We start from the raw sequence: 27767 nt of genomic DNA on the forward strand, positions 1-27767 counted from the left end.
GCGTTCAGTGAACTCATTCTCTACTGAGCACCTACGTACTTGTCTTGATGTCACACACACCAATGACTCGAGACTAGTCACTCTCCCTGAGAGAAGACATAGCACGTACCGATCTTGACGGACTGTTAATGCCCAATTGGCAATCCTATGATCGAAAATATTTAGGATGTGTCTATGAAAGAATGGTCTCATGAATCTAACTTCATTAGATTACATTCTCCCAATCACATATTCCTTGGACTTTATCGTTTAAGCATATAACATTTATATGAGACAACTCAAACAATAATCTATGCCCTTTATATGTAAACTAGATTAGTTTAACATGTGAAATGTCCGTAAAGTATCATCATATGATTGGCTTTAGGGCACATTTCCAACAGTAGATAGCCGTTATAACTGGCACGTAGGAAGACGTCTACGGCTTTAGGACAGTGACAACACGCCTCTTTTGATATCACAAGCCAGATCATTCTTTACCTTTTCCCTTTTATTGTTATGCTTATTGATATATGTGTTTGATACATTTGGGTATTATTTAATTGATTGAATTTACATGTGTATTATGATCATAATAATTTTTTTTATCCTATAAATTTCAAGGGTCCGAATTGATTGATTGGGTGAATTTGATAGAAGGGATCCGGACGATCGCTTTCCCACATCGACCTCAAAGTTTTGTCCTCATCAGCGGTCACTATTCACACGTGGAGAAACACACCTTTACAGCAGCGAGAGCATGGCTGTGATAGGCAGTTCAAGTCCATGGCTTGAAGTCTATTGGTGGGCATTGGGTGGTGTGGGGCTCACGAGAATTTAGCTACTTGCCAAAAGCTGAGGAACCAAACCAATAGGCCCACAAAAGAACTGCCATTTTGGCGCGAATCGGAGATGAGGATCTTAGAGGTTCTAACATTCTATGCTTTTTTGTACATCTTGTAGTCAGTTTACGTAGGTACTGTTTGTATTTAATTTTAAATAAAAAAAAATCAAAATAATTTATGTTTATACAATATACGATGAACGAATAAGATGTAAAGATTCTTAAGATCCTCACAAAGAGAATTTGAATGGAATCGTCTTCATCCTAGTTTCTTCTCTTCCATACTTTTTCCTTTATTTTTTAGATTTTGCTAGGGTTAATTGCTCTCTTCCAAAATTTTTGCTTAATTTTTAGACTTGAGAGGTTGTCAATTTACAGAACTTGCAGGCCTTGATATACTTATCTGAGTGACGGTTGGATTACGAACATTGCATAATCACTGATCAATTAATATTTAACTCAATAAACTAAGTTTTAACAGAGAAAGAAAAAAAAAATACATTCCTCCTGTTACATAGAAGAAATTTTCCTTAAAGAAAGTATGGTTCTTTCTCAAATTGTTTCAGAGCCTCGTATGAGCCTTCAACGCCTCAATCCTTCTTTGTAAAATATGCGAAGAAAATAGAATAAGCCATATAATTAATCATATTAGACTATTAGTGAAAACTAATTGTACTTTATTACTACTAATTGATTTTGTGATGAATATAGTAATGAAGAGAAAGTCGCTGTCTGTATTGCCCAAAATAAATTGAAGAAAAAAAAGTTTACAATTTGTGAAGCTAAAAATTCAAAAATAAAAAGTTTACAGTTGTGAAAGTTTAGCTATATATTCACGCCATGCATGTCCATGGCCAAATTGCAAGCCATTACAATTAAAATGTGGATTCAGAATATTAAGTATTTGAAATTCCAATCGAATCGCGCAATGCCACGTTCGTACATTCATGCTTTGGAGGCCAAGGGATCAATCGTAGTTTTGGCTTGAATTTATTGAGCTGCATGAATCTATGTCTGCATCTAGAAATCAAAGCTGCAGTTTTCTACTTGGCATAAATGATTCTGGATTTCTGATCGTCGACTGAAATCGGATCGGAACAGCTTGGATTTGTGGGAAGAAGAACCCTTTGGTTGTTGCAACATTGCTCTCCTTCCTGATGACTTGAAGGTTCGCCCCAAGCTTGCGCTGCCTGCTGTAGAAAAACTGACATGGCTCAAATTAATGTTGAGAGAAATATTTTATGTTGAATTAAGCTGATTAATTTTCTCTTGTTTAATGCACAACTTTACGTGTTTTTTTGCATGTATTTATACGTACGTGGGAAAACAAAAGCGCACGAGCTGGAAATGATCATTAAGGCCTGGTTTGGTACTGAGATGATTATGAAAAAAGTAGGTATAAAAAAAAATTTGGAGCTTTTTTGTGTTTGGTAAACATTCAGCTTTAGCTTTTTTTTTCACAGTTTTAGGTGAAAAAAAGCCAAAAACACAAAGCTGCAAAACTCAGCTTTGAAAAACTGGTTTTTTTTCACATCTGTTTTACATAAAAGTTTACCAAATACTATAATACTTTTTTTTTTCAAAAGCACTTTTACAAAAAAAATTTACCAAACACTCTGCTACTTTATTTCACAGCTCCTTATTCTTACAGCACAACAGAAATAGTTTTTTTTTCAAAGCACAGCAATACCAAACCAGCCCTAAGTAACCAAAACTTGTTTCGACTAATTTAATCAGCTGCTTGAAGCTTTCATTAATTCAGTTCGACCAGTTTTCTGTTGCTTTCCTTTTTGTGATTTGGGTTGTAATATCAAGTGCCAAATGGGATTAGCTAATGGAATATCTTTCTTTTCAATCAATTAAGGTTTTATAAGTTGCTTTAATGTGCTTCGTCTCAATAAATGTTTTTTTAACAAACAATAAGATAAATTACACTAAATTGATTTAAACTACTGAAATGGAAAAGAGTCTGAACCCGGAAGAGAATTGGTTGAAGAGGTCTGAGTAAACTTAATGCATTGCTTGTTTTGATCATCGACTGACCAACTACCTCTTACCAATGATTTTAGTACTTTTTCAGCTTGGAAGAGATCTGACTGTTCACTTAACAAAAATAATATAACAGTACCAAATTATTCTTAGAACCTAATTTGTTTTGTTAAATTTAACTAAAAATAAAAAATAAAAAAATCTAAAAAGTAGCCTATTTCTTGACTACATAAAAGTCAAATTCTTTTCACTCCAACAAGTACCTGATCATATCCTCCATTGACAAATCATGTAGCAACGAAGAAGGTCGAACCAAGGAAGGTACGGTTCCCGGCCAAATCTACCAAAAAGTCCAAAGACCAAGAAAGATTGGAAGGAACTGAGCTGTTGGCCTGTGACCTGTCGTTCTTCAAGTTCAAATTCCACTTCGCTTGTATTATTCGTCGACTTTTTTTTTGTCTCGACTTTGGGCTACTCAACTTGCTTTTTGAGGGGAAGTTTCCCTAACGCCCTGAAGATGTCTTTTGAAATCATATCGATACATTAGAAAACCTAAACTCCAAACAAGTTGTATATGTAAGCAAAGTTCTAAAAAATGTTAGGTGCTAATCGAGGCAGTAGTCAGCTGCTTAGCGTCTGGGCAGAACCTAGGCGGTGCTAGTTTTAAAACAATATGTAAGTTAAGTTAATTAAGATAATATGTCGGCCTCTTGGATGCAAATTTCAAATTCACATCAAAGACAACAAATGTGTGTCCTATATGTATGATATATGAGTGTGTTTAATCACACATAACCTATTATTGTATTATGATGTGTGTTGATGCACAAAATCGGTGAAGACTTTAGAACAATGTAAAGTGTCAAGTTTGTGATTTTCACTCGGTTGCTCCGGTCACCTAGTGATGATGATGTGTAAAGAGATAGCGATAGGGAAGCAAACACAAGATGTACGTGGTTCACCTTAAATTTGGCTACGTCCATAGAGTAGATGAGTTCTTATTAATTGTGAAAGGTTTACACAAATACATAGGTTTAAGCATAATCATCATTAGTGAGTTCTAATAACTAGTTTAAGTATAATGATGACATTAGGAATTAATTGTAGGAGAATGATCTTCTTTTATAGTTGAGGGGAGTCTCCAGCTTTCATCCGCGGTTGATGTGGGACTCTATGAGCTTTATTCTGACGTTGACATGTGTCGTGCTGTGATTGGCCTCCTGGTTGGAGAGAAACTCTTGTGCTTCAGCAGGGGTGTCTCAACATAAACCTCTCAGTGGGTTCTTGAAGGTATGGTGTTGACCGTGCTTGGTAGTTTCAAGATTGGTCAAGTATGGTACAAACAATGCTCCCCTAAGTTCTCGAGTGAGGAAAGCTTCTCAGTTGGGGACTTGAAAAATCTAAGCCACTGAGTAGTCACGAAACTTCTAGGCTTTTTGAATTTTTGTTAAAAAGCTTTCGATTGAAGCTTTTTTGAAGAACATAAATAGATTTTACCTCCACACTTTTGAAGAAGAGTGTGGAAGGGTTTTGAATTTTTTGTTAAAGCTTTCAGCTGAAGCTTTTTTGAACCACATAAATAGATTTTGATTTCAACACTCTTGAAGAAGAGTGTGGAAGGCTTTTGAATTTTTTGTTAAAGCTTTCGTTTGAAGCTTTTTTGAAGCACATAAATAGATTTTAGTGTGGAAGGCTTTTTGAATTTTTGTTAAAGCTTTCGGTTGAAGCTCTTTTGAAGCACATAAATAGATTTTGCTTCCACACTCTTGAAGAAAAGTGTGGAAGACATTTTGAATTTTTTGTTGAAGCTTTTGGTGGAAGCTTTTTTGAAGAGTGTGGAAGGCTTTTTGAATTTGGGTGTGGGAAGCTCATACCCTTGGGTGTGGGAAGCTCTCTTCCCTCAAGGGTGTGGGAAGCTCTCTCCCTTCAAGGGTGTGGGAAGCTCTCTTCCTTAGATGTGGGAAGTTCTCTCCCTTCAAGGGTGTAGGAAGCTCATACCCTTGGGTGTGGGAAGCTCTCTTCCCTCAAGGGTGTGGGAAGCTCTCTTCCTTAGGTGTGGGAAGCTCATACCCTTGGGTGTGGGAAGTTCTCTTCCTTAGGTGTGAGAAGCTCTCTTCCCTCAAGGGTGTGGGAGGCTCTCTTCCTAAGGAAGCTTTTGCTTCCACACTCTTGAAGAAGAGTGTTGAAGGCAATCTACATGTTGTAGTTATCTCTTACGTGTTGAAGTTTTGTAGGCCTTCTCCACATGTCTTAATTAATTTCGGATTTTTTTTGGCAGAATTTTTTATTTTTTATCTTTATTTTTTTGTGGAACTAGGGACAAAAAAAAAGTGGGAGAGACAACATATATAGATTTTGCTTCCTAACTCTTGAAGAAGAGTGTGCAAGGCAAGCCACACATTGTAGTAGTTGAAGGTTCAGAGGAACCATATAAATTGATTTTGCTTCGCACAATCTTGATCAAGAGTGTGTGAAGTTTTCTACGAGTTGTAGTGTTTGCATTGTTACAGAGGGAAAATGTATGTATAACATGCACTGAAGAGCTTGATGTTTGTAGAACATGCACTTAAGCCTTTGTTGGCTTGCAATAAGACTTTGTTGGTGACTATAACCCTTGTTAGGCATAAGTGCTCCCCCAGTTGGGTTGAATTAAGCTTGCTTATCCCCTTTTAAGCTAGAAGGCTTGAGGGTTTTTGACTATTTGTGAATGCTAAGAGTTTACATGTACAAGTTGTACCACTCCTCACCTAGTTGGGGGGACGGATGGTGAGTTGCTGAGGCAAAAATGTTTATTAATAGTATTAGTTGTACTCTTCATCGCCTGGTTGGTGATACGAATGTGAGTTCCTTCATCGCCTGGTTGGTGATACGAAAATGAGTTCCTTCATCACCTAGTTGGTGATAAGAGTGGCAAGTTGCCAAATGATATTAGAGTATATGTCACATCCTGGGCTTGACTCTACCGTAGCACGATATTGTCCGCTTTGGGCCTCAACCATGTCCTCATGGTTTTGTTTCTGGGAACTCATACGAGAACTTCCTAGTGAGTCACCCATCCTGGGATTGTTTTCGCACGAACTCGCTTAACTTCGAAGTTCCGATGGAACCGAAGCCAGTGATCTTCCAAAAGGCCTCGTGCTAGGTAGAGATGAGAATATACATATAAGGATTACAGGATCCACTCCCCTAGGCGATGTGGGATGTCACAATCCACCCCCTAAGGGCCTGACGTCCTCATCGGCACACATCCTGCCAGGGATTGGCTCTGATACCAAATTGTCACATCCCAGCCCGAGCCCCCATCACATCCCGAGCTCGACTTCATCGTAGCACGATATTCTCTGCTTTGGGCCCTAACCACGCCCTCACGATTTTTTTTTGGGAACTCACACGAGAACTTCGCAGTGGGTCACCCATCTAAGGATTGCTTTCGCGCCAACTCGCTTAACTTCGAAGTTTCGATGGAACCCAAAGCCAGTGAGCTCCCAAAAGACCTCGTGCTAGGTAGAGATGGGAATATACATATAAGGCTTACAAGATCCACTCCTTTGGGCAATGTGGGATGTCACAATCCACCCCCTTAGGGGCCCGACGTCCTCATTGGCACACATCTGGCCAGGGATTGGAAAACATACCAAATTGTAACATCGCGGCCAGGCCCCCATTACATCTCAGGCTTGACTCTATCGTAGCACGATATTGTCCGCTTTGGGCCCAGACCATGCTCTCACGGTTTTGTTTCCGGGAACTCACACGAGAACTTCCCAGTGGGTCACCCATCTTGGGATTGCTCTCACGCGAACTAGCTTAACTTCGGAGTTCCGATGGAACCCGAAGCCAATGAGCTCCCAAAAGGCCTCGTGCTAGGTAGAGATAGGAATATACATATAAGGCTTACAGGATCCATTCCCCTAGGTGATGTGGGATGTCACAATTTACCCCTCCCTAGGGGCCAGACGTCCTCATCGGCACACATCCGGTCAGGGATTGGCTCTGATACCAAATTGTCATATCCCAGCCCGGGCCTCTACCACATCTCGAGCTCGACTCCGCCGTAGAATGATATTGTCCATTTTAGGCCCCGACCACGCCCTCACGATTTTGTTTCTGGGAACTTACACGAGAACTTCCCAGTGGGTCACCTATCCTGGGATTGCTCTCGTGCGAACTCGCTTAACTTCGGAGTTCCGATGGAACCCGAAGCCAGTGAGCTCTCAAAAGGCCTCGTACTAGGTAGAGATGAGAATATACATATAAGGCTTACATGATCCACTCCCCTAGGCGATGTGGGATGTCACAATTCACCCCTTAAGGGCCCGATGTCCTTATCGGCACACATTCGGCCAATGATTGGCTCTAATACCAAATTGTCACATCCCTGCCAGGGCCCCCATCACATCTCGGGCTCAACTCTACCGTAGCATGATATTGTCCGTTTTGGGCCTCGAGCACACCTTCACGGTTTTGTTTCTGGGAACTCACACGAGAACTTCCCAATGGGCCATCCATCATGGGATTGCTCTCGCGCAAACTCGCTTAACTTCAGAGTTCCGATGGAACCCGAAGCCAGTGAGCTCCCAAAAGGCCTCATGCTAGGTAGAGATAAAAATATACATATAAGGCTTACAGGATCCACTTCCTTGGGCAATATAGGATTTCACAGTACAGGTTGTACCTCTCATCACCTGGTTAGTGATACGAAGGTGAGTTCCTTCATCACCTGGTTAGTGAGACTCAGGGCAAGGTGCCGAGGCACATTGTAGCAAGTGCCGAATGACACAAAGTATGTTGACCCTTTTCGAAGCTCAGTTAGCTTATGTATGAATGTGTTGAAATATATGATGTTTATGTTGATTGACATGAGTGAAGCTTATACATGTTTTGCTATGCATGAAGGAATTTATGCTTTGGATATGTGAACCATGTTGGTTGTAACACCTAGTTTCACTTACTTTGTGTCAAAGTATGCATGTTAATGCTCTGAGTTAGAGTATAGAGGTAGGTCAGCGTAGACCAAATGTTCCAGTGCTAGTAATGTAAAAGACTTAAACGAAGTTTTCTGACTTCCCTCTTCTTTAAATATTTACCGAATGACTTGTGTTACAAAAGCTCTTAGGCGGTTGAGGGTCAACACATTTGTAATATGTATGCCTTCTTATAATAGCATTTCCTTTAGCACCTAGTCCTCCCATTTTGAAAGAGCGAGGCTTGACCCCATGATCATATTAGTTAAAGGTACATTCACTCCTGGTTGTCTTGATACGAACCTTTATCCCTCTAGTTGTAATGAGCTTGTTGAGAGTAACTAAGTTAGGCAGGAGAGGGTGCAATGGGTGTCTGAATGGCTAAAACCTCCTCACTCGGTAGAACTTGACTTCCACTCCCCACTTGTTGATAGGAGTTAAGCATAAGAGTGTTCCCTTGGTATGTCCTCGTCTCGGCAAAGGCATGATTGTAAGCTTACATCATAATCTTAGAGTAAGTCGTCCAAGTGTTAGCATTGATCATGTACTTGAAGAAGCATTCATGCATGCCTACCGTGAAGGCCCTGAGTGCTGTTTTGTCATTTGCCTCAGCACAACGAGAGTAATCATAGCTGAAGTGACTGGCATATTAACGCAATGACTTGTTTGATTTCTGACGAATGGCGTATAGCTCATCAACGAAGTGTAAGCGATCAGCTTGGAAGATGTGTTAAACCACGAAGAGTCTCCTTAGCTTAGTGAAGGAATCCAGTGTATCAGGTTGAATACGACAATACCAATTAAGAGCTCCACTAGAGAGAGTGGAGGAAAAAATGAGACATTATTCTTCATCACTATGTCTTCGGCATGCCATGGTGGATTCAAATAGGTGGATATGCTCAATCAGATCTACCCTCCCAGTATAAGATTGCAAGGCAAGTTTTTGTTTCGTTTAGGCCTAACGTTCGGCCTTCAACTTGTTTACTTCCTCAAGGAGTTGTAGGACAAGAGGGTCCTGAGTGGAGTCATGCACCATTAGAACTCTCATTCGCTAATTTCCCTCATCATTTAGAAGTATGAGAGTTTGGTCAAAGACCTATGGCTTTTCCTTAGATTCACCGTACTGGCTTTTAGGGCATGCTTGTTGGTAGTCCCCCGACTCTCCTACACCTTCCTATCCCTCCAAGGCATGTCGTTCCTTTCTTGGTTTGGGTGTTGGCCTACGTTGTGGTAGAGGATCGAGCCCTTCAATGACTTTTAGGTCTTTGATCCTTGAGCCTATGTGACTTGGATTTTCTCAACGTTGTCTCAAGAAGTCTCAATAGTCACGGTAAACGGCTCTTGATCATTCCATTTCCTATGCAAAGAGGTGCCTCCCTCTATTTCTCTTGTTTCGAGTCGAAGCAGCTGGGTTGAGAAAAGTCTCACGTTGATCAACACATTGATGAGTAGCTTGCTCCTCATCAGGAATATCCATGTTAAAAATCGGTGACCCTCCATGTTGGGGGACTACCCAGGAGATGGTTGACGTCCATAAGGGTAATGGGCTTATGTGATTGAGTATGCCTAGCCTCCTCGTGCATCTCGAAGAGCTTCTCATACTACTCCTGGATGATCTCGTTCTTTATTGCTATCTTGTTGTTTTGAGCCTCCAGCTCTTCGACTTTAGCTTAAAGAGCAAACTGCTTTCGTTCATTCCTTTGCTGCCTCACACTAGGCATGAGGGGAGTGTTGTTCTGTGTACTATGGCTTCCTTCGCTTTCCATGTTGGAGAGGGATGCCTGGTTAAATAAGAGTGTACGAACGATGGAAACTAGCTTGACAAATCTGAATAGAGTAGGAATAAGTGTCTTTTCCCACAGACAGCGCCAAATGTTAATGCACAAAATCGATGAAGACTTTGGAACAACGTAAAGTGTCAAGTTTGTGACCTTCGCTCGGTTGCTCCGGTCACCTAGTGACGATGATGTGTATAGAGATAGAGATACGAAAGCAAATACAAGATGTACGTGGTTCACCCTAAGTTTGGCTACGTCCACGGAGTAGAGGAGTTCTTATTAATAGTGAAAGGTTTACACAAATACATAGGTTCAAGCATAATCATCATTAGTGAGTTCTAATGACTAGTTTATGTACAATGATGACATTAGGAATTAACTGTAGGAGAATAGTCTTCTTTTATAGTTGAGGAGAGTCTCCAGCTTTCGTTCGTAGTCGATGTGGGACTCTATGAGCTTTATTTTGACATTGACGTGTGTCTGCTGTGATTAGCCCCCTGGTTGGAGGGAAACTCGTGTGCTTTAGCAAGGGTGCCTCAGCATGGACTCCTTAGTAGGTCCTTAAAGGTATGACGTTGACTGTGCTTGGTAGTTTCAGGATTGGTCAAGTATGGTACAAACAATGTGCAATAGAGTGGTTATGTCAAATATTAGTATGGTAAATCCTCTAATTAAGATTATTAAATTGATAAGTAGTGGTATAGTTGGACTTTATTGTTGATAATTAAGCCATGATGATTCCTATTCCGACTTTAATAGGTGACTTAGTGCCACTTAGTACTGCGGTCTAGTAGTATTCTTCTTCACTTGTAAGTGAGAAGTTTTAGGTTCAATTCTTGTCAAATGCAAATTCGAACCATATTATAGCCCGCTCATTGTGAGGCTTAGCCCACTCTCCCACTTCTTAATGTAATATCGTTTGTTCAAAAAAAAAAAAAAAAAACAAAGAATGGTGAGTTAGTTATAAATTTAAAGGCTATAAAGGATAGGTCCTTGCTCTCACAAATATACAGTTTCATATGGAGCTAAAGCGCTATTGGAGGGGAGAATGATTTGCTGAGAGAATAGAATTTTTGGGTGGGGGTGGGGGTGGGGGGAAGTGGGTCAAGCCGGGTTTATTTGGATGGATCCAGACCTGACCTTTTTTTTTCTTTTTTTTTTTCGTAAATGAGTCTGAGCCGGTTCGGGTTTATATATTTTGATTACTGAAAGCGGCTCATTTGGATCCGTATCATATAGTCATGTTCCTACAGATTGAATGGATCTGTTTCCAATCACATGTTGTATAACAAAAAAACAATATAAAACAATCTTTATTTGTTTCTGCTAAGAAAAAATTACGTCTAACAAAGTCAATACCAACAGTTGTTTTACTTCTTAGGGTTAAGTAGATATGGAATATAGATCACATGCTTCATTGTGGACCATGAATAAAATGACCAATGCTAAACCACTTAAACTAACCGGGCCGGGTTACCGCACATAAGAAATATGGACTCGATTTTGGACTCATTTTTATACAAGTCATGTCCATTAAAATAAAAACCGAATGATTTTATATCGGACCAGATTGGTATGAATTTCTTTTGTTATAATTGTTTTGGTTAATTATCTTGTTATGATTCTTTGCATTGTTGTCATTGAAATATAGATGTATCTTACCTTATGTTCTTGCTTCAACCCATACATTGGTCTTAAAGTCGATCCAGTTGTCGACTCTTTTTAGCTGGTCTTTCCTTGGGTTTCAAGCGAATCACGCCCTGAAGTTTATGGTTGACAATGGCCCAGGCCATGCATATTTAAGGAGAGAGACTCAATTGTAACATTTTGTATACCTCACTTTATTGCATTCTTCCTGGATGAGCTTATCGCATTGCAAATAACGTATTTTGACTGTGCAAATGTTATAAACAGAAGAGTTGATTTTTTTAATCTTCATTTGTAGGTCACTCCTACAAAAAATTATTTCAATTGGAGACAATTTAATCATTTAAATGTATAAAAAAATATTGACAGTGTAGGTGCTGAGTAATATTTTCAGGATGAACTTTCTATTTATTTGATTCGTTTATATGACTAAACGATCTCCAATTTGAATGACTTTTTATAAAATTGATATTCAAAGGAAGATTAATAAATTGAACAAACCGATAGTTGATTTTATTTGATCAAGATACGTTATTAGTAAATGAGATATGGTCTTTCTTTTTGTTTGAGTTGTACTTCATTTAGCTCGACTACAGAGAATGGTTCTCTTCCCTCCTATTCCCATCTCCTTCCCTCCCCTCCTCTAACATATTGTTTTTTGTCTTATTATCTATATAAAAAAATCAATATAAGATGTTGACGTGGCTAAACCGTAACTGTTCAAATAGGAGGAGATGGAAAGGGAGAGAGATTAAGATGGGAGAGAATCTTCCTCCCTCGACTACAAGCAACACGCATCATTTGAGGGAAAGCACATTAGCTCATAAATAATGTTATGGATATGATGAAATCTTAGTCTTAGGCAAAAATTAGTTCATTGTTCAAAGTACAAGAAGCTTTACTTCAGTCACACCCATTCACTAATTGACCCCGATTTTGGTCCATTTCCTTTAATTAAACTTATCTTATTAAGTTAAACACATATTAAACAAAGCAAACTCAGCTGATTAGTCCCTTAATCATGTTTCCCATTTACATGAATAGAGGATAATCCTTTCCTGAAAACCCCTCCTCCCACCAACCAGAGCTTCCTCCCGTTTCACCCCCCTTTATAAATCCCCTTCACTACCCTCTATCTCTCTCTCTCTCTCTCTAAACATCATAACTCTACTCTGTTTTCCATGGCTTCTGCTCTGTTTCTAATACTCTGTTGCATCACGCACTTCTCCCTTTCATCCTCACAACCACTCTTTCTCCCTCTAACGCACAGACTCTCCCAAACCCAATTCAACAGTACCCCCAACCTTCTCAAGTCCACCTCAGCGCGCTCCGCCGTGCGCTTCCACCACCACCATAACCGCCACCACTACCACCGCAAAACCAACCAAGTCTCCCTCCCCCTCACCCCCGGCAGCGACTACACTCTCTCCTTCACTCTCAACTCCAACCCTCCCCAACCCATCTCCCTCTACATGGACACCGGCAGCGACCTCGTCTGGTTCCCCTGCTCCCCCTTCGAATGCATTCTCTGCGAAGGCAAACCCAACTCCACAACCCCTCCTCCCAAAATTCCACCCACCGCTGCTGTCCCATGTGACGCCACCTCCTGCTCTGCCGCCCACTCATCCCTCTCCTCCGCCGACCTCTGCGCCATCTCCCGCTGCCCTCTCGACTCCATTGAAATCTCGGAATGCTCCTCCTTCACCTGCCCGCCCTTCTACTACGCCTACGCCGATGGAAGCTTCATAGCCAAGCTCTACAAGCACAGCTTATCAATACCCATGTCGTCTCCTTCTCTCGTTCTTCGAAACTTCACTTTTGGGTGTTCCCGTTCTGCCCTCGGCGAGCCGATTGGGGTGGCCGGGTTCGGACGCGGTTTGCTTTCTCTACCGGCCCAGTTATCCACCACCTCCCCCCACCTCGCCACCCAATTTTCATACTGCTTAGTTTCTCACTCATTTGACCAGGACCGAGTCCGCAGGCCGAGTCCACTCATTCTGGGACCCTACGACCAGAAGCAGAAGCGACTCGGGGACGCCGGCGTCGGCAGTGAGTCGGTTGAGTACGTCTACACCTCCATGCTCGACAATCCCAAACACCCTTATTTCTATTCCGTTGGACTAGCCGGAGTCTCGGTAGGCAAAAGGGTTTTTCCGGCGCCGGAGACTCTGAAAAGGGTCGACGAGAACGGGAACGGTGGTATCGTCGTTGACTCGGGGACGACTTTCACTATGTTGCCTCAGAGGTTTTACAACTCGCTGGTGGCCGAGTTCGACCGCCGAGTCGGGCGAGTCCACAAGCGGGCGACTCAGATTGAGGAACAAACCGGGCTCGGGCCGTGTTACTATTACGACAAGGTGGTGGAGGTCCCCAGCGTGGCGTTACATTTCGTGGGGAATAAATCCAGTGTGGCGCTGCCCAGGAGGAACTACTTTTATAAGTTTGTCGACGGCGGTGATGGGGCGGGGAGGAAGAGGAAGAAGGTGGGGTGTTGGATGTTGATGAACGGCGGTGATGAGGCGGAAAATAGCGGTGGCCCCGGGGGTGTTTTGGGGAATTACCAGCAGCAGGGGTTTGAGGTGGTTTATGATTTGGAGAAGCATAGGGTAGGGTTTGCAAAGAGGCAATGTGGATTGCTTTGGGACAGTCTCAACCAGCTGTAGAAGGGATGGGAGTTGAAAATTTGGGGGTGGTCAATGGTGGTTTGACTTTGTTTAGTCGAGGTCAAAGGGGTTTTGACTTTGACCATGTGAAGGGTCTGTGTAAATGGGTCGGGTGTGTTGAGTAATAAGGTGGGCTGTACATTGTAACTTGTCTATGTTTTATAATTATTTTCATAAGTTGGGTTTGATGCCAAAGAATGAAGTGCAAAAACAGACACAAAAAGAAATCAGATAAATTTGTAAAGTTTGAGATTAAATAATGTTGTGTAATTAATCTAAGTGGAGTTTTGATTTCTGCAATGTGAGCTAGTATGTACTTTTGCATAAGCATCTCAACAACTTTCACACATGTAATTTTTAAAATTAGAGTTTGTTGTCATTGTGTACTATGGTTTAGTAATATTTATTTTTATTTGTAAGTAAGGTCACGTTCGATTCCGATTATAGAAGAATTTAAACTACATTATTATTAGGTTTTTGTGAAACTAAACTTGTTCACTTCTCTCTAAGTAATTAATATCATTTTTTTCAAAAAGAAAAAATGAAAGTTTGTTTGATTTACGAGCAATTTGAAAAGTAAAATTTGTTACTTGACAATTTTGTTCTCCAACAAATTCTACAAATTTAATATTACTTTATATACTATCTAATATGAAATGAGTTTGTTTCACATTTTTTTGTTATTGAATTAATTAATAGGAATAGTGAGAAAAGACGCAATATTATAACAAAAAGAATGTTTGAAGGCTTAAAAACTCTCTAAATGTAGAGAGTGCAGTACAAGTTCTAAATTTAACAACTTTGTTTAGAGATGCTCTAAGCTTTATCATGGGAGGGTTTGTCTGATTTCTGAATAAGACCCAGCTTCTCTGCCCTCCCAATTCCCATATACTTTTATCTTTTTTTATTTTGTGCGGTCACGATTAAATCACGTCAATATTTTATATTGATTTTTTTATAGAGATAATAAGTTAAAAAATAATAGTAATATAAAATGTTAAGGTGACTTAACTATTACCACATAAATAAGAGGAGATAAGAGTGTATGAGAAGTGGGAGGACAGAGAAGCCAGGTCCTTCTAAATAAAAGGGCATATAGCTTTTAGCCCATAGGCAATAGGACATCAAAGTTAATAGAGATGCGCGCACCATAATTATTGCTAATTAATGTTTGTCATGTTAGTCCTACAATAAAGTGATGTTCTTCTTCGATTACAAGTATAAAGTCTTAGGCCATCTCCAATCGAAGTAGGACCAGATGGCTCATTTTAGCTCTCTGATCTTTTAAAAAATTAATATTTTAATGAACAGTGCATAACTATGTTTCTTACCATCTCCAACCGAGGCCCAAATGGCCAAACATAACCCTATGACAAAAAACCATCTTCAACAGAGGGCCAAAGGGCCAAACATAATTTTTTTTCTTCATGTTGTTTAATGTTATTTAATGTTGTTTAATGGCTTAGTAAGTTATAGGAAAAAAAATAGAAATTTTAAATTTTTTTAAAAAAAAATTCAAATATAACGGCTAGCTGATGTCAGTCGTTGCATTTGAATTTGTGGCCCTGCCCGAGTCTAGCTGACATACCCCGATCCGGAATGTCCACTAGAATTCTTAATCGAGCTGTGCTGGCCAACACCTAGAAGGTAACGAAGCCATAAAGTGTAGTGATGTGAAAATGTGAATAAATTTAAAACTAAAAGTGCCTAAATACAAGAGTGCGCTGTGAGCGGGAATGAACCCCTTTCACACGTAATGTTAGTGTATAAGTAAAGTACAATAAAATAGAATAAGGATTATACCATCAAAGGTAGCCACCTATACTGAGATTTGCCAAGAATCATCGTCGATAAGATAGTTCAGCTGCTAAAACCTGTGGCCAAGTCCAATTTGGCCAGGAAAAGCTCCAATTTAGCTCGCACCTGCTGGAAACCCTAGAATGGATGAGCTTCGATTCTTCCTCCACGGTGTTCCGCCGCCCCTATAATTGATTGGGCTTTGTTCCACGGCTCAAGGGAAGTTGTTTGATGATGAGGATTGACAGTAACGCCTTCAAGAATGGCGGATCGACTCCATGGAAGCCCTGGCGCCACTGATGCTATTCTACTAGAAATAAGAGCTAATCCTCGTTTATAATGGGTGGAAATGGAAGATGAGAGGTTAGGAACAAGTTTCCAAGTGAAAGCTCGATGAATTTTGCCTGAAAATCGCAGGAGGTGTGCTGGAATTGGACTGCAGTCGTCGGGTTTGTAGTCAAGTTGTGGATTCGAAATTGGTCAAAGAGAAAGGGGTTTCTAATCCCCTGTTCACACATTCCCTCTTTGCAGTCGTCGGGTCTGTAGTCAAGTTGTGGATTCGAAATGGGTCAAAGAGAAAGGGGTTTCTAATCCCCTGTTCACACATTCCCTCCTTGGTCATCTCTTTCTTCCTCCCAATTGGTCCTTGTTTTTCCTCTCTCTTTCCCATTCGTTAAGCCCTCCTCCTCCTTCTCCTTTCTTCCTTCTTTTTCCCGATTGGGCAGCAAACCCTTTCTTTTCTCTTTTCCGTCCCTCTCCCTTGACTAATATTAAATAATAACATAACAACAAAATAATATTAAAATAATATAATAATAATTATGAGAAATATATAAAATAATAAATAGTAATCTTTATAAAAGTACTTTTTTAGATTTGTAGTTCCGTAAAACCTCTGTCATAGTTCCGATTTCAATTCTGCTTGTGTCTACGCATTCGCATCGTCGAGTACTTCTGGAATACATTAAAGTAATAGTTCGTACGCGTCACGAACTAATGGTCAACGAAAGCCAATAATCTCACCTTTAGGGAATTTTAGTCAATTAGCACTTTTAAAAATGAATGAAATCATAAAAGTAGGGATGAGTTGTCACAATCTACCCATCTTAAAAAAAATTTCGTCATCGAAATTTAAAATCATTTGCTATACATAATATACTCCAAAAGGTAGGAAAAAGTATATATAAGGAAGAAATCAAGCTAGAGTGGTTACATAAAAGAGAATGTCATTCCGTCGTGATGGGAGTGCATTGATTTCGTCACCACAAGGGTTTAAATCCGAGTTTTTTTAGCACATGGGTTATCTTCCGAATCCCTTATGACCACATGGATCATTTATCCGATTTAGCCAAAACATAAAGTTGAAAATTGGTATATAGTAACATCACATCAAAATACGCATATAATAAAGTAGAGTCAAACCAGTTGTTCTGAAATCAAAACCGTACATAGAAAAATTCCATCTACACACTCGTTACTTCACGTACTCTGAAGGTAAACATGTAGTTCTTTGGGTCGAGCCCAAACAATGAATAACTAATTAAATACGTAAATACAAATGCTAACGTAGAATGACCTACTTGTCTACTTGCTTAACGAACCCAACGAATAAGTTATTGATATTACAGTCTACAACCCATAATACCGACAACTCACTGTTGTTTCGATAAGCAAGTAACAAATTTCCGAGGATGCAATCTTACCATCATGCCCCCCATTGGGAAATACACATACATCGTCTGAACAAAACCTCGATTGTGTTCACGCATTACCTTCACAGGTAACATCAACAATAATATAAAAAAATTCTATATCGTAATCTCGATTATTCAAATACCAGTTTGCAATACTCATCTGTCAAACATGTACCGTGTTTAAAATCTCTATACCAAGGCTCAAACATTACCATAGCCAAACCAGAAATCTAACTGCAGTTACGCATAACTCTAACAAAGGTAAATGCCTACCATGACTAGCTAAAATTGTAAAATATTCAAAAGCAATATGTCCTCTAAGGTCCGGATAGTTCATTCAGACTAGTTGTTAGTATGAGGGTGAAATGTGGTACGTGACAAAGCTTCATGCACATGGCCTTCAAGAAGGCTTCCCAAAACTTGGAAATGAAACATGTGTCACTGTGAGATATAGTAGTGACATACACACCACATAACCTAACAATGCAGTTCATAACGCCATAGTGAGCAGGTTCATATTAAATTCCTCTCGAATTTAGCCAAAAATTATGTCGAAAGCTAAAAGAACACTCAAGAGTTTGAGAGTCAAAACAAGTCCAACAAATCTAGAATACAAGGTAATTGAAATTAATGCATGACATCTCGCTACAACTGTAGCTTTTGGAACATTTAATCACCAACAGTTAAGATTCGTTTAGGAGAGTATTTGTTGGGTGATTGAGAAATTAATGATCACGACTAAAGGTCAATGTCCAAGCAACTCATTTAGACGGTTTTTCTGTTTCAAAAATAATACAAAGTGTAGTAGGGTAGATACGGACGCAAGATTGACTAGAATACCTTTCAGCACAAAGAGGTGAATATGGAATCCCCATCAAAATAGACACTGGTCTAAATGCCCGAGAAATCTAATAATTTCAAGAATGAGGAATTTTACCAAGCGGTCTAAAATGTAATCCCTCTGGACCAATGGAAAGTGGGCTAACTTGTCACTTCGGTCGATGGTCACTAAAACATCATCATCCACATGTACAAAATACCTTGTATTGGAAGCTTATGGTGATATTTCCCATCCTTACACAGGAAGTGATTATAATAGGAAGTGATTATAACCATCCAAACAATTTATTGATATCTCACAAGTAATGTCAAAACAATACTTGTGAATTCCAACTGAGGTGGGATAGGACAAGCTAAAGGTGTTCGGTAACTACGTTTGCACCACCGAGGTAATACACGATATTGTAATCATAGGCGTTGATTTGGTTCTTCCATCATCGCTATCAGAAATTTTAGCTTATCTCAAATGAAGATGTATTTGAGAAATCTAAGGTTGGTAAAGGTTCTAGGCACGTTTCTCACCAAGAAGTGTCATCCGATATTTCAAATGAAGATGATAACAATTGACTCTAAGTCATGAATAGGATGGTTCATTTCGAACGGTTTTAACCGTTGGAAAGTATAAGCGATTCTCCGTCATTCTACCTCAGCACAGTCGAAACATCCAGAGAACACGTCATCATGGATTTCCAAATGATTAATGTCATCGAAAGGTGTAACACAAAGGTAGGTTGAGACAACAATTCAGTTGTCAGAAACCTTATTCGTAACTAACATAACAACCAAACTAACTTTCCTCGGTCGACAAGTGAGGAAAAACATTATAGTAAAAACATCGATAACAATTTGTCAATAAAGTCGACATGACCAAAGATTGTCTTGAATTTCACTACACCTTGTGAGAATTCCAACTTTCTTCCGCTACTACCTTTTTGGGGAAAAGAAAAGAATCTCGTCCACTGAGATCACGTCTCCTAAGAAGAGTACCAATTTAATCAAAGTTTACAGTTGAGGAATTTGATATAAAGCTGACTGTCAATGTCTAAAGATTAGATTTGTCACTAGACTAGGTAAGTAAGTCGTCAAGAAAGCTACTACAAATTCTTCATGTTTGGAAGAAAACTCGAGTTACAAAGGTTGGTCGGCTAGACCATCAACTTGAAGTTTGGGATAACGGTTTTTAATCGTCACCCGAGGAAGTGCTAAAATCTAGGCATGACCCTAAGGTTTGACCTTTCACCTTTGCGGATAGGTTTAAGATTCCCTAGATAAGGGGTTTGGTTGAATAAACTCATAATCGATAAGCTTAAGTAACTAAGTTCTCTCAATGAAGTAGGACTTGTTCGAAAAGTCATAAGAAAAACTGATATAGGAGTTGTTCGATAGGAAATAGGGAGAATAAATGTGGTGTTAACAAGGTGGATCAATGGTGTATTCTACTTCTCACATTCAGTGGCATCCCAAGTAGAATTTTGAGAAATGACGCCAAAGGTATACATCCTCGAAACGTACTATATTACTAACTAACTCTACGGCACAAACTACAAGGTCTTCACAGTTTTCTCGACACTCAAAACATTCTAATAGTGAGATATCATTTCGTATGTCGATCTTACTGTCTACCTGTGGAAGTGATCGAGAGGTGGATAGTCAAAGAAGTTTTGATTACCTAAATAGGTAATATGGTTAACATAACCATGAGTTTACTGTCTTAATACAAGGTCTACTCCTAAGTTTCCACGATTTAGTTTCTTCGGCTCAAGTAGTCACTGTTAATCAGTCTATCAGTCGCACCGCTAATTAACGCATATACGATATTTTGATATTGTTCGCTACCCTAAAACTGTAAACCGGGGTCCTAGCATAAGGGTATCACTCCCGGGTACTAGCATGTGTTCGGTATTAGAAATCATACCGCTTGAATACTGGTTGACAGTCCCTTGATATCGGACAATATCGTCAATTAATAGCGCCATCATAGGCTGATTATAGGCTAGAGCCCGCTCGGATAGTTGGTTTTGGATGATTGGTAAGGAACTGGTCTAGTGAGATGGTTTCATTAATTCTAGAGAAAATACTTACTACTTCGGGGATTTCTACTAACTATAGGTATAACAAATTGTACACTGATGCTTATGCTCGTCGAAATGACGAGTACATCACCAAAAGAAAACTCGGGGACTAGCGTTAGTTGGAACGTCCTAAGGCTGAAAAAAAAAAATTTCTAATAAATTACTTTAGGAAGAACTTAAACGGGAGTCGATATTCCTTCTGAAGATCTGAAATGATCACTAGTGTGGTTGAATAGATTAGTGTTATCAGGGACCAAAAGTGATTGTCCCCCTAATATTCTTACGTTAGGTGCTACCCTTTTAGCACCACATTATCACTAGAGCCATTTCTAGAAATTTTGAAGAAAGTACAACTTCATAGGAATTTCGATAGAAGGTATACTAACGGATACTACCAAAGGATCAAAACTATTCTTAGCTTTCATTCTCGAAAGGGTTGGTAGAAATGACTAGATGGTAGTGGAATTGGTAAGTAATTATCCCGTGATGCATAACTGTTGATATAGTAGCCCTGCTTCAGGGCCATCAACTTATCTCAAATCTACATCTTTCCTTGGCAGGGAAACTCTTCACTTATAATTTAGAGGCGTTCACCAAAATGATCTTCTAAAAGGTCGATAAGTCGACTAAGTCACTCAAGACTTAGAAAAAGGTAATACATTTTTCGTGATTCGACGAGGTGGCAAGATTCGAAAATTAGGCTCAAGAACCTAGAATGCTTACATCGTGCATGTGATGGATGCAATACTGCCCAACTTATGATCTGATACCAAACTGACACACCCTGAACCGGAATGTCCAGTAGGACTCCAAATCGAGCTGTGCTGGTCGACACTTAGAAGGTCACGAAGCCATAAAGTGTAGTGATATGGAAAATGTGAATAAATTTAAAACTAAAAGTGCCAAAATACAAGAGTGCGCTGTGAGCAGGAAGGAACCCATTTTACACGTGATGTTAGAGCATAAGTAAAGTACAGTAAGATAGAATAAGGATTATACCCTCAAAGGTAGCCACCTATACTGAGATTTGCCAAGAATCCTCATCGATAAGATAGTTCAGCTGCTAAAACTTGTGGCCAAGTCCAATTTGACCGGGAAAAGTTCCAATTTAACTCGCACCTGTCGAAAACCCTAGAATGAGTAAGCTTCGATTCTTCCTCCTCGGTGTTCCGCCGCCCCTATAACTGATTAGGCTTTGTTCCACGGCTTAAGGGAAGTTGTTTGATGGTAAGGATCAACAGTAACGTCTTCAAGAATGGAATATCGATGCCATGGAAGCCCTAGCGCCACCGATGCTATTATACTAGAAATAAGAGCTAATATTCGTCTATAATGGGTGGAAATGGAAGAGGAGAGGTCGGGAACAAGTTTCCAAGTGAAAGCTCGATGAATTTTGCCTAAAAATCACTAGAGGAGTGCTAAAATTAAACTGCAGCCGTAGGGTCTGCAGTCAGGTCGTGGATTCGAAACGGGTCAAAGAGAAAGGGGTTTCTAATCTCATGTTCACTCCTTCCATCCTTGGTCCTGTCTTTCTTCCTCCCGATTGGTCCTTGTCTTTCCTCTCTCTTCCCCATTTGCTGAGTCCTCATTCTCCTTATCCTTTCTTCCTTCTTTTTCCTTATTAGGCAGCAGGCCCCTTCTTTTCTCTTTTATGTCCCTCTCCCTTAACTAATATTAAATACTAACATAACAACAAAATAATAATATAATAATTATGAGAAATATATAAAATAATAAATAGTAATCTTTATTAAAGTACTTTTAAGATTTGTAGTTCCGTAAAACCTCTGTTGTAGTTCCGATTTCAATTTTGCTTGCATATACGCGTTCGCACCGCCAAGTATTTCTGGAATACGGTAAAGTAATAGTTCGTACACATCACGAACAGGGCCGGCCTTGAGGGGGTGTGAGGAGTGCGACTGCACAGGGCCCCCGTTTTTTCGGGGCCCCTAAATTTAATAACCTATAAAATATACTAGATATATACCATAAACGTGAGCATATTAAACAAAGCAGTCATAGCCGATTTGGCAGGCGTTGCTTTTGCTATCTACCTGTGCACGGGTTCGAGTCCGTGCCTGCCTATATTTACAATTATGAATTTTTTTTCAATTGTGTTTATTTCATATTGGGCTTTTTTCTGGGGTTTTTTTTCCTCCAAAGCTAGATAAGTATTATTAAATACGAACATATACATTTATTTTTAATTATGAATTTAACCATTTATCTTCTAGTCACTATTTGATGGTCATCTAATTTTATTTTATTTGAAAATCATTTTGTCATCCATATATCAATGATTTGTTTAACACATAAATTTTTCTTGGTATGAACTCTGGATGATAATAAAGAGCAAGAATGATTCTAAGTATAATATTTGAACGGTGATATGATAAGTATATATCCACCATACCATGCTTTTTCTATTAAAAAGCAAGGAGTTTCAAACCCAAAAACATAAGGGATGCATATAGAATCATAGATACACAAACCCCACACACTATGTTTCATTTTTATTTATTTTCTTGTGCGTTATATCAATATATACACATAAAAAATAAAAAGTATAAAAGAAAATATAGCAACCAAAATTTTAGGCCATGTAAGGGCCCCGTTTGGATCTTGCACAGGGCCTTTAAAATCTCAGGACCGGCCCTGATCACGAACTAATGGTCAACAAAAGCCAATAATCTCGCCTCTAGGGTATTTTCGTCAGTTCGCGCTTTTAAAAATGAATGAAATCGTGAAAGTAGGGATGAGTTGTTACACTGGCTGGCAGGCTGGGTTAGGCCTGCTGGTTAGCCCTTTGGCCCTTTTTTTCTCCCATGGAGCCCACGAGCGCTTTGGCCTAGCCCTCGGTTGGAGACGGTTTTCTGACTATTTTTAGCCTTCTAGTCCTCTAGACTCTTCGGTTGGAGATGGCCTTAGAATAACGAAGACGTGTTTTTTATTTTATATGCTTAAACGATAAAGTCCAAGGAATATGTGATTGGGAGAATGTAATCTAATGAAGTTAGATTCATGAGACCATTCTTTTGTAGACACATCCTAAATGTTCCTGATCATAGGATTGCCAATTGGGCATTGACAGTCCATCAAGATCGGTACGTGCTATGTCTTCTCTCAGGAAGAGTGACTAGTCTCGAGTCATTGGTGTGTGTGACATCAAGACAAGTACGTAGGTGCTCAATAGAGAATGAGTTCACTGAACATGATCGACGAAGAGTTCTCATACTCATGTCACATGAGAACTCATGGTTGGGATAATGCAAAGTAGTCCTTTGACCTGAGGCATCATAGTTGTCTTGTGGTTAAGTCCTTGATCTTTGATTATGTCAAAGTCACTCCATCAGGAGGGTGTCCACGACATCGTTGGGGTTAAGCCACTTAGCCATGGAGGCAAGTGAATGCGCAACAAGGGATCTCTAACCTTCAAACTGTTTGAGGGAGAATACTCTATGATATGATTTAGAATCTCTGGCCAGAGTATGAATGAGATTTAGAAAAGTCGTTCTAAATCACATTCAAGGAAATCATATAAGCACATGAATCACATTGGATAGTAGACATGAACATATAAACTATCAAACCAAACAATGTGGTCAAGAGTATTAGATTAGAGAAAGACCGTATTGCATTTGTAATCCCAAACTGAATAGGTTCTCTAACCTCTTCTGATTAGCTTGGGTAACCATGATATGCTGCTAGGTGTCACTCATGGTTTGTGGAAGCCCTAAACGTGTGTAATCACTAAAGGGAGAATTGAAAGTAAGTTTCAATTCACAATCGATGTAAAATGGTTTTAATCGCCCACTGCCTCGCTAAAAGGAACCTAATGGATCGCACACCATAAGAGGTGGAGATTGGAGATTAAACGGAGATGAGTAAGAATGATTAAATGGTTTAATCATTTATTTATGGCAAGGATTAATTAATATGTTAATTAATCAAACGAATAAGTTCGTTAAAGACCTCGGGATAGTTTTGGACCTTAAGGCCCAATGGGCTTCGAACGTCAAGCCCATTAACTTAAGTTGTATGACAACTTAATGAATAATGATTCACAAAGGCGCAAACAACCCAAAAATACCCCAAGGCCGGCCATGATGCTAAGGGTAGTGAACTTGGACTTAATTACAAGTTTGCCACTCAAATGAATAAAGGTATAAATATGACTTTATAGCCTAAAATTCATTAGGGTTTGTTTTGGGGAAAATTGGAGAGAACATGTCTCTCCATTTCTCTTTAAAGAGGCCGGCCACCTTGGGGGGTACATCTAGTAATCCTACTACTCCAAGGTCACTCATATCTTCTCCAATCTAACCTTGGTGAAGAGACTTAGAGGTTCCCTATTTTGGGAACTTGGAGAAACCTATTCTTCCATCCAAATCCATAGATTTAAGATGCAAGGAATGAATGCCCTCTCTTTGGGTGATTAGCCTTTGCTTATGCAAAGAGGAATCTTCAAAGGTATAAATTTCAACTCACTTTGTTTTGAGTTGATTAATGGTTCACCAATCTACTAGGCTTTGAATTTCTTGGTTAATGTTTTGTTTTTAAGTGCATGCTAGCATGATTCCGCCTTTAATTGTTAATTGCATGCTATATGATGTTGCTTAAATGAACATGTTTTCACAAAATAATCCTTCATGGATGAAACTCCTAGTAGGTTATGGGAGGCTCACTATTACCAAGCCCACCTCACAATGATATGATATTGGCTAGCATTAATAATAATGAGAGAGTACGCTTACTCATTTGCAACTAATGCAAGTACCCATCTAATTTGGCCTCTAGAGAATGTCACCTCACAATGATATGATATTGGCTCCATTGCACTTAGTTAAGTCATTCCCACCATGCTTAGTTCATGAAGGGGTTCAAGAATAGCCTCACGATGATACGATGTCGGCCATCCTCGTTGCCTACACTCACCTCATCATATGTGTATGGATTCCTCCTGAGTATAAGCATGCACTTTGTACTCCCCCATGATAGGGTGAAGCCGGTGTACAAGTCATAAACGATTGGAGCCACCACGGTGGAAGGCCTACGAAAGAATGTTCAAAGCACTCTCACGCTTATCAACTTAATAATGGTTTGGTTGAGGGTTTTAGGTCTCATCACATAAACATATATTTTAATCTCTATTAAAACAATTTTGGTCCTATTACAACTATTGGTCCATATAATTGTTTTAGTTGTATATAATACTCCCACTATGCTTATAAAACGGTTTTTAAAGCAAGAGTATATGATACTACTAACATAAACTTTGCATTCATTTTATGGACTATATAGTTGCCTTAGGGCCTTAGGATGACTATGAACCTTTGTTTAGATTCAACACGAGCCTTGTGTTGAATCTCGGTCTAGGGATGGTGATTGATTTTAGTTACGCGTTTAATCACATTAAGGCGTGTTGTCTTAGGGGCGTTGGACCCAACTACTTCATTTTCATGCATATCAAATAAAGCAAGAAAGAAGTACTTCAAAGTAAAGGTGAGCTTATGCTCATTACAACATTTGCATATAACAAATTACTTTAAAGTAAAGAAAAGCTTAAGCCCTTTTACAACATTTGATCAAATCAAATTACAACCAAAATCTAATCTACTCATTCCCATGGTTCAAACAAATTTGAAACGGCCTATCACATAGCTCAATTATATTAGGCTTAGGTTCATAATCACCCTTTAATTAATTAACACTTTAACTAATTAAATTGAATGCAACATTTTCATTTGGTTTTTGTATCCATAAAATTGATTTAAATGGAGCTAAACAAAATGAAAATCCAATTCTCATTTAAAGAGACAAAACAATTTTGTTCTCTACCTATTTGGGCCAATATGCAATAACCACAACTTTTGGGCCATAAAGCAATTAACCTCAACTTTTGGGCTATATTACAAAACTTTTGGGGTCACTTTGTTAAGACACAAAAGTCCACTACTTCATGTAATTACATTAGAACCCAAAATTTAATCAATGCAAAAACTTCATTAAAGGAGCAAAACAATTTGTCCTTTAGCGTTTTTGGACCTAAACGTAAAAACGTAAACTTTTGGGCCAAAGTGCAAATACACAAAAGTATCAAAACTTTATGTAATTGCATAAAAGACCCAAAAGTACTCTCATTGAGGGAGGGCCGGTTTTTAGAGAGGGAAAGGGAGTGGAGATAAGTCCACAAAAATTTGGAAATTTTTTCAACTAAGTCATAAAGCCTTGCAAGTGGAATTTGGTTGTTGTGAATCATAAAACCATGCATGTGGTGTGTAAGGTGTGTAAGTCTTACACACCCATCACAATTTCTATCACCTTTCAAAATAAATGTTTTGGTGATAGAAAATTCACATCAACCAACACAAAACAAAGACTTTATGAAATTAACCAAAACTTTGAATCAAAACACAAACCTTTTTGTTCTTGGCAAAAATGTCAAGAACAATGAAGAACACTCATGAAAAAACTCAAAATTTTCCACGAACATTTTTCACCCAAAAACATTCCAAAACCATTCAAACTTTAGGGAAATAACATCTAACCAAACTAGGGTACATAGGGGTTCCAAAAGTCACCTTAAAACACTTTTAACAAGTCAAACAAGAACCCAAAAATCCACCCTTTGGATTTGGCCGAATTTTCCCAAAGTCATGGCACCAAATTTTAGCTCCAATATTCATGCTCATATGAACTACATCTACAACATTTGAGATGGCAAATTTTCTAACAAAATTTACATTCAAAGAAACAAGAATAAAGCTTGTAACAATTACAACTTTTAAATCACAAACTATGAACTACAAAACACAAAAGGATTCACCAACTACTAGACCTAGGCTCTGATACCACTTGAAGGATTATTTTGTGAAAACATGTTCATTTAAGCAACATCATATAGCATGCAATTAACAATTAAAGGCGGAATCATGCTAGCATGCACTTAAAAACAAAACATTAACCAAGAAATTCAAAGCCTAGTAGATTGGTGAACCATTAATCAACTCAAAACAAAGTGAGTTGAAATTTATACCTTTGAAGATTCCTCTTTGCATAAGCAAAGGCTAATCACCCAAAGAGAGGGCCTTCATTCCTTGCATCTTAAATCTATGGATTTGGATGGAAGAATAGGTTTCTCCAAGTTCCCAAAATAGGGAACCTCTAAGTCTCTTCACCAAGGAGAGATTGGAGAAGAAATGAGTGACCTTGGAGTAGTGGGATTGCAAGATGCACCCCCAAGGTGGCCGGCCTCTTTAGAGAGAAATGGAGAGACATGTTCTCTCCAATTTTCTCCAAAACAAACCCTTATGAATTTTAGGCTATAAAGTCATATTTATACCTTTATTCATTTGAGTGGCAAACTTGTAAATAAGTCCAAGTTCACTACCCTTAGCATCATGGCCGGCCCTAGGGTATTTTTGGGCTAATTAGGCCTTTGTGAATCATTATTCATTAAGTTGTCATACAACTTAAGTCAATGGGCTAGACGTTCGAAGC

The 27767-nt window shown here is 39.1% G+C and overlaps 1 protein-coding gene across 1 annotated transcript; it reads left to right on the top strand.

Annotated features, from left to right (window-relative positions):
- Nucleotides 1–12158: 12158 nt before the first annotated feature.
- LOC103437081 (probable aspartyl protease At4g16563) lies at nt 12159–14164 on the top strand. Its single transcript, XM_008375540.4, has one exon. The coding sequence runs from the start codon at nt 12383–12385 to the stop codon at nt 13862–13864; it is 1482 nt and encodes a 493-aa protein (XP_008373762.3). The 5' UTR covers nt 12159–12382; the 3' UTR covers nt 13865–14164.
- Nucleotides 14165–27767: the final 13603 nt, after the last annotated feature.

The sequence above is a fragment of the Malus domestica genome, chromosome 06 (assembly GCF_042453785.1).
Source record: "Malus domestica chromosome 06, GDT2T_hap1".
NCBI classification, from domain to species: Eukaryota; Viridiplantae; Streptophyta; class Magnoliopsida; order Rosales; family Rosaceae; genus Malus; species Malus domestica.

Excerpts from the sequence above, each read along its gene's own strand:
- LOC103437081 (XM_008375540.4), top strand. The coding sequence starts at position 12,383 with ATGGCTTCTGCTCTGTTTCTAATACTCTGTTGCATCACGCACTTCTCC.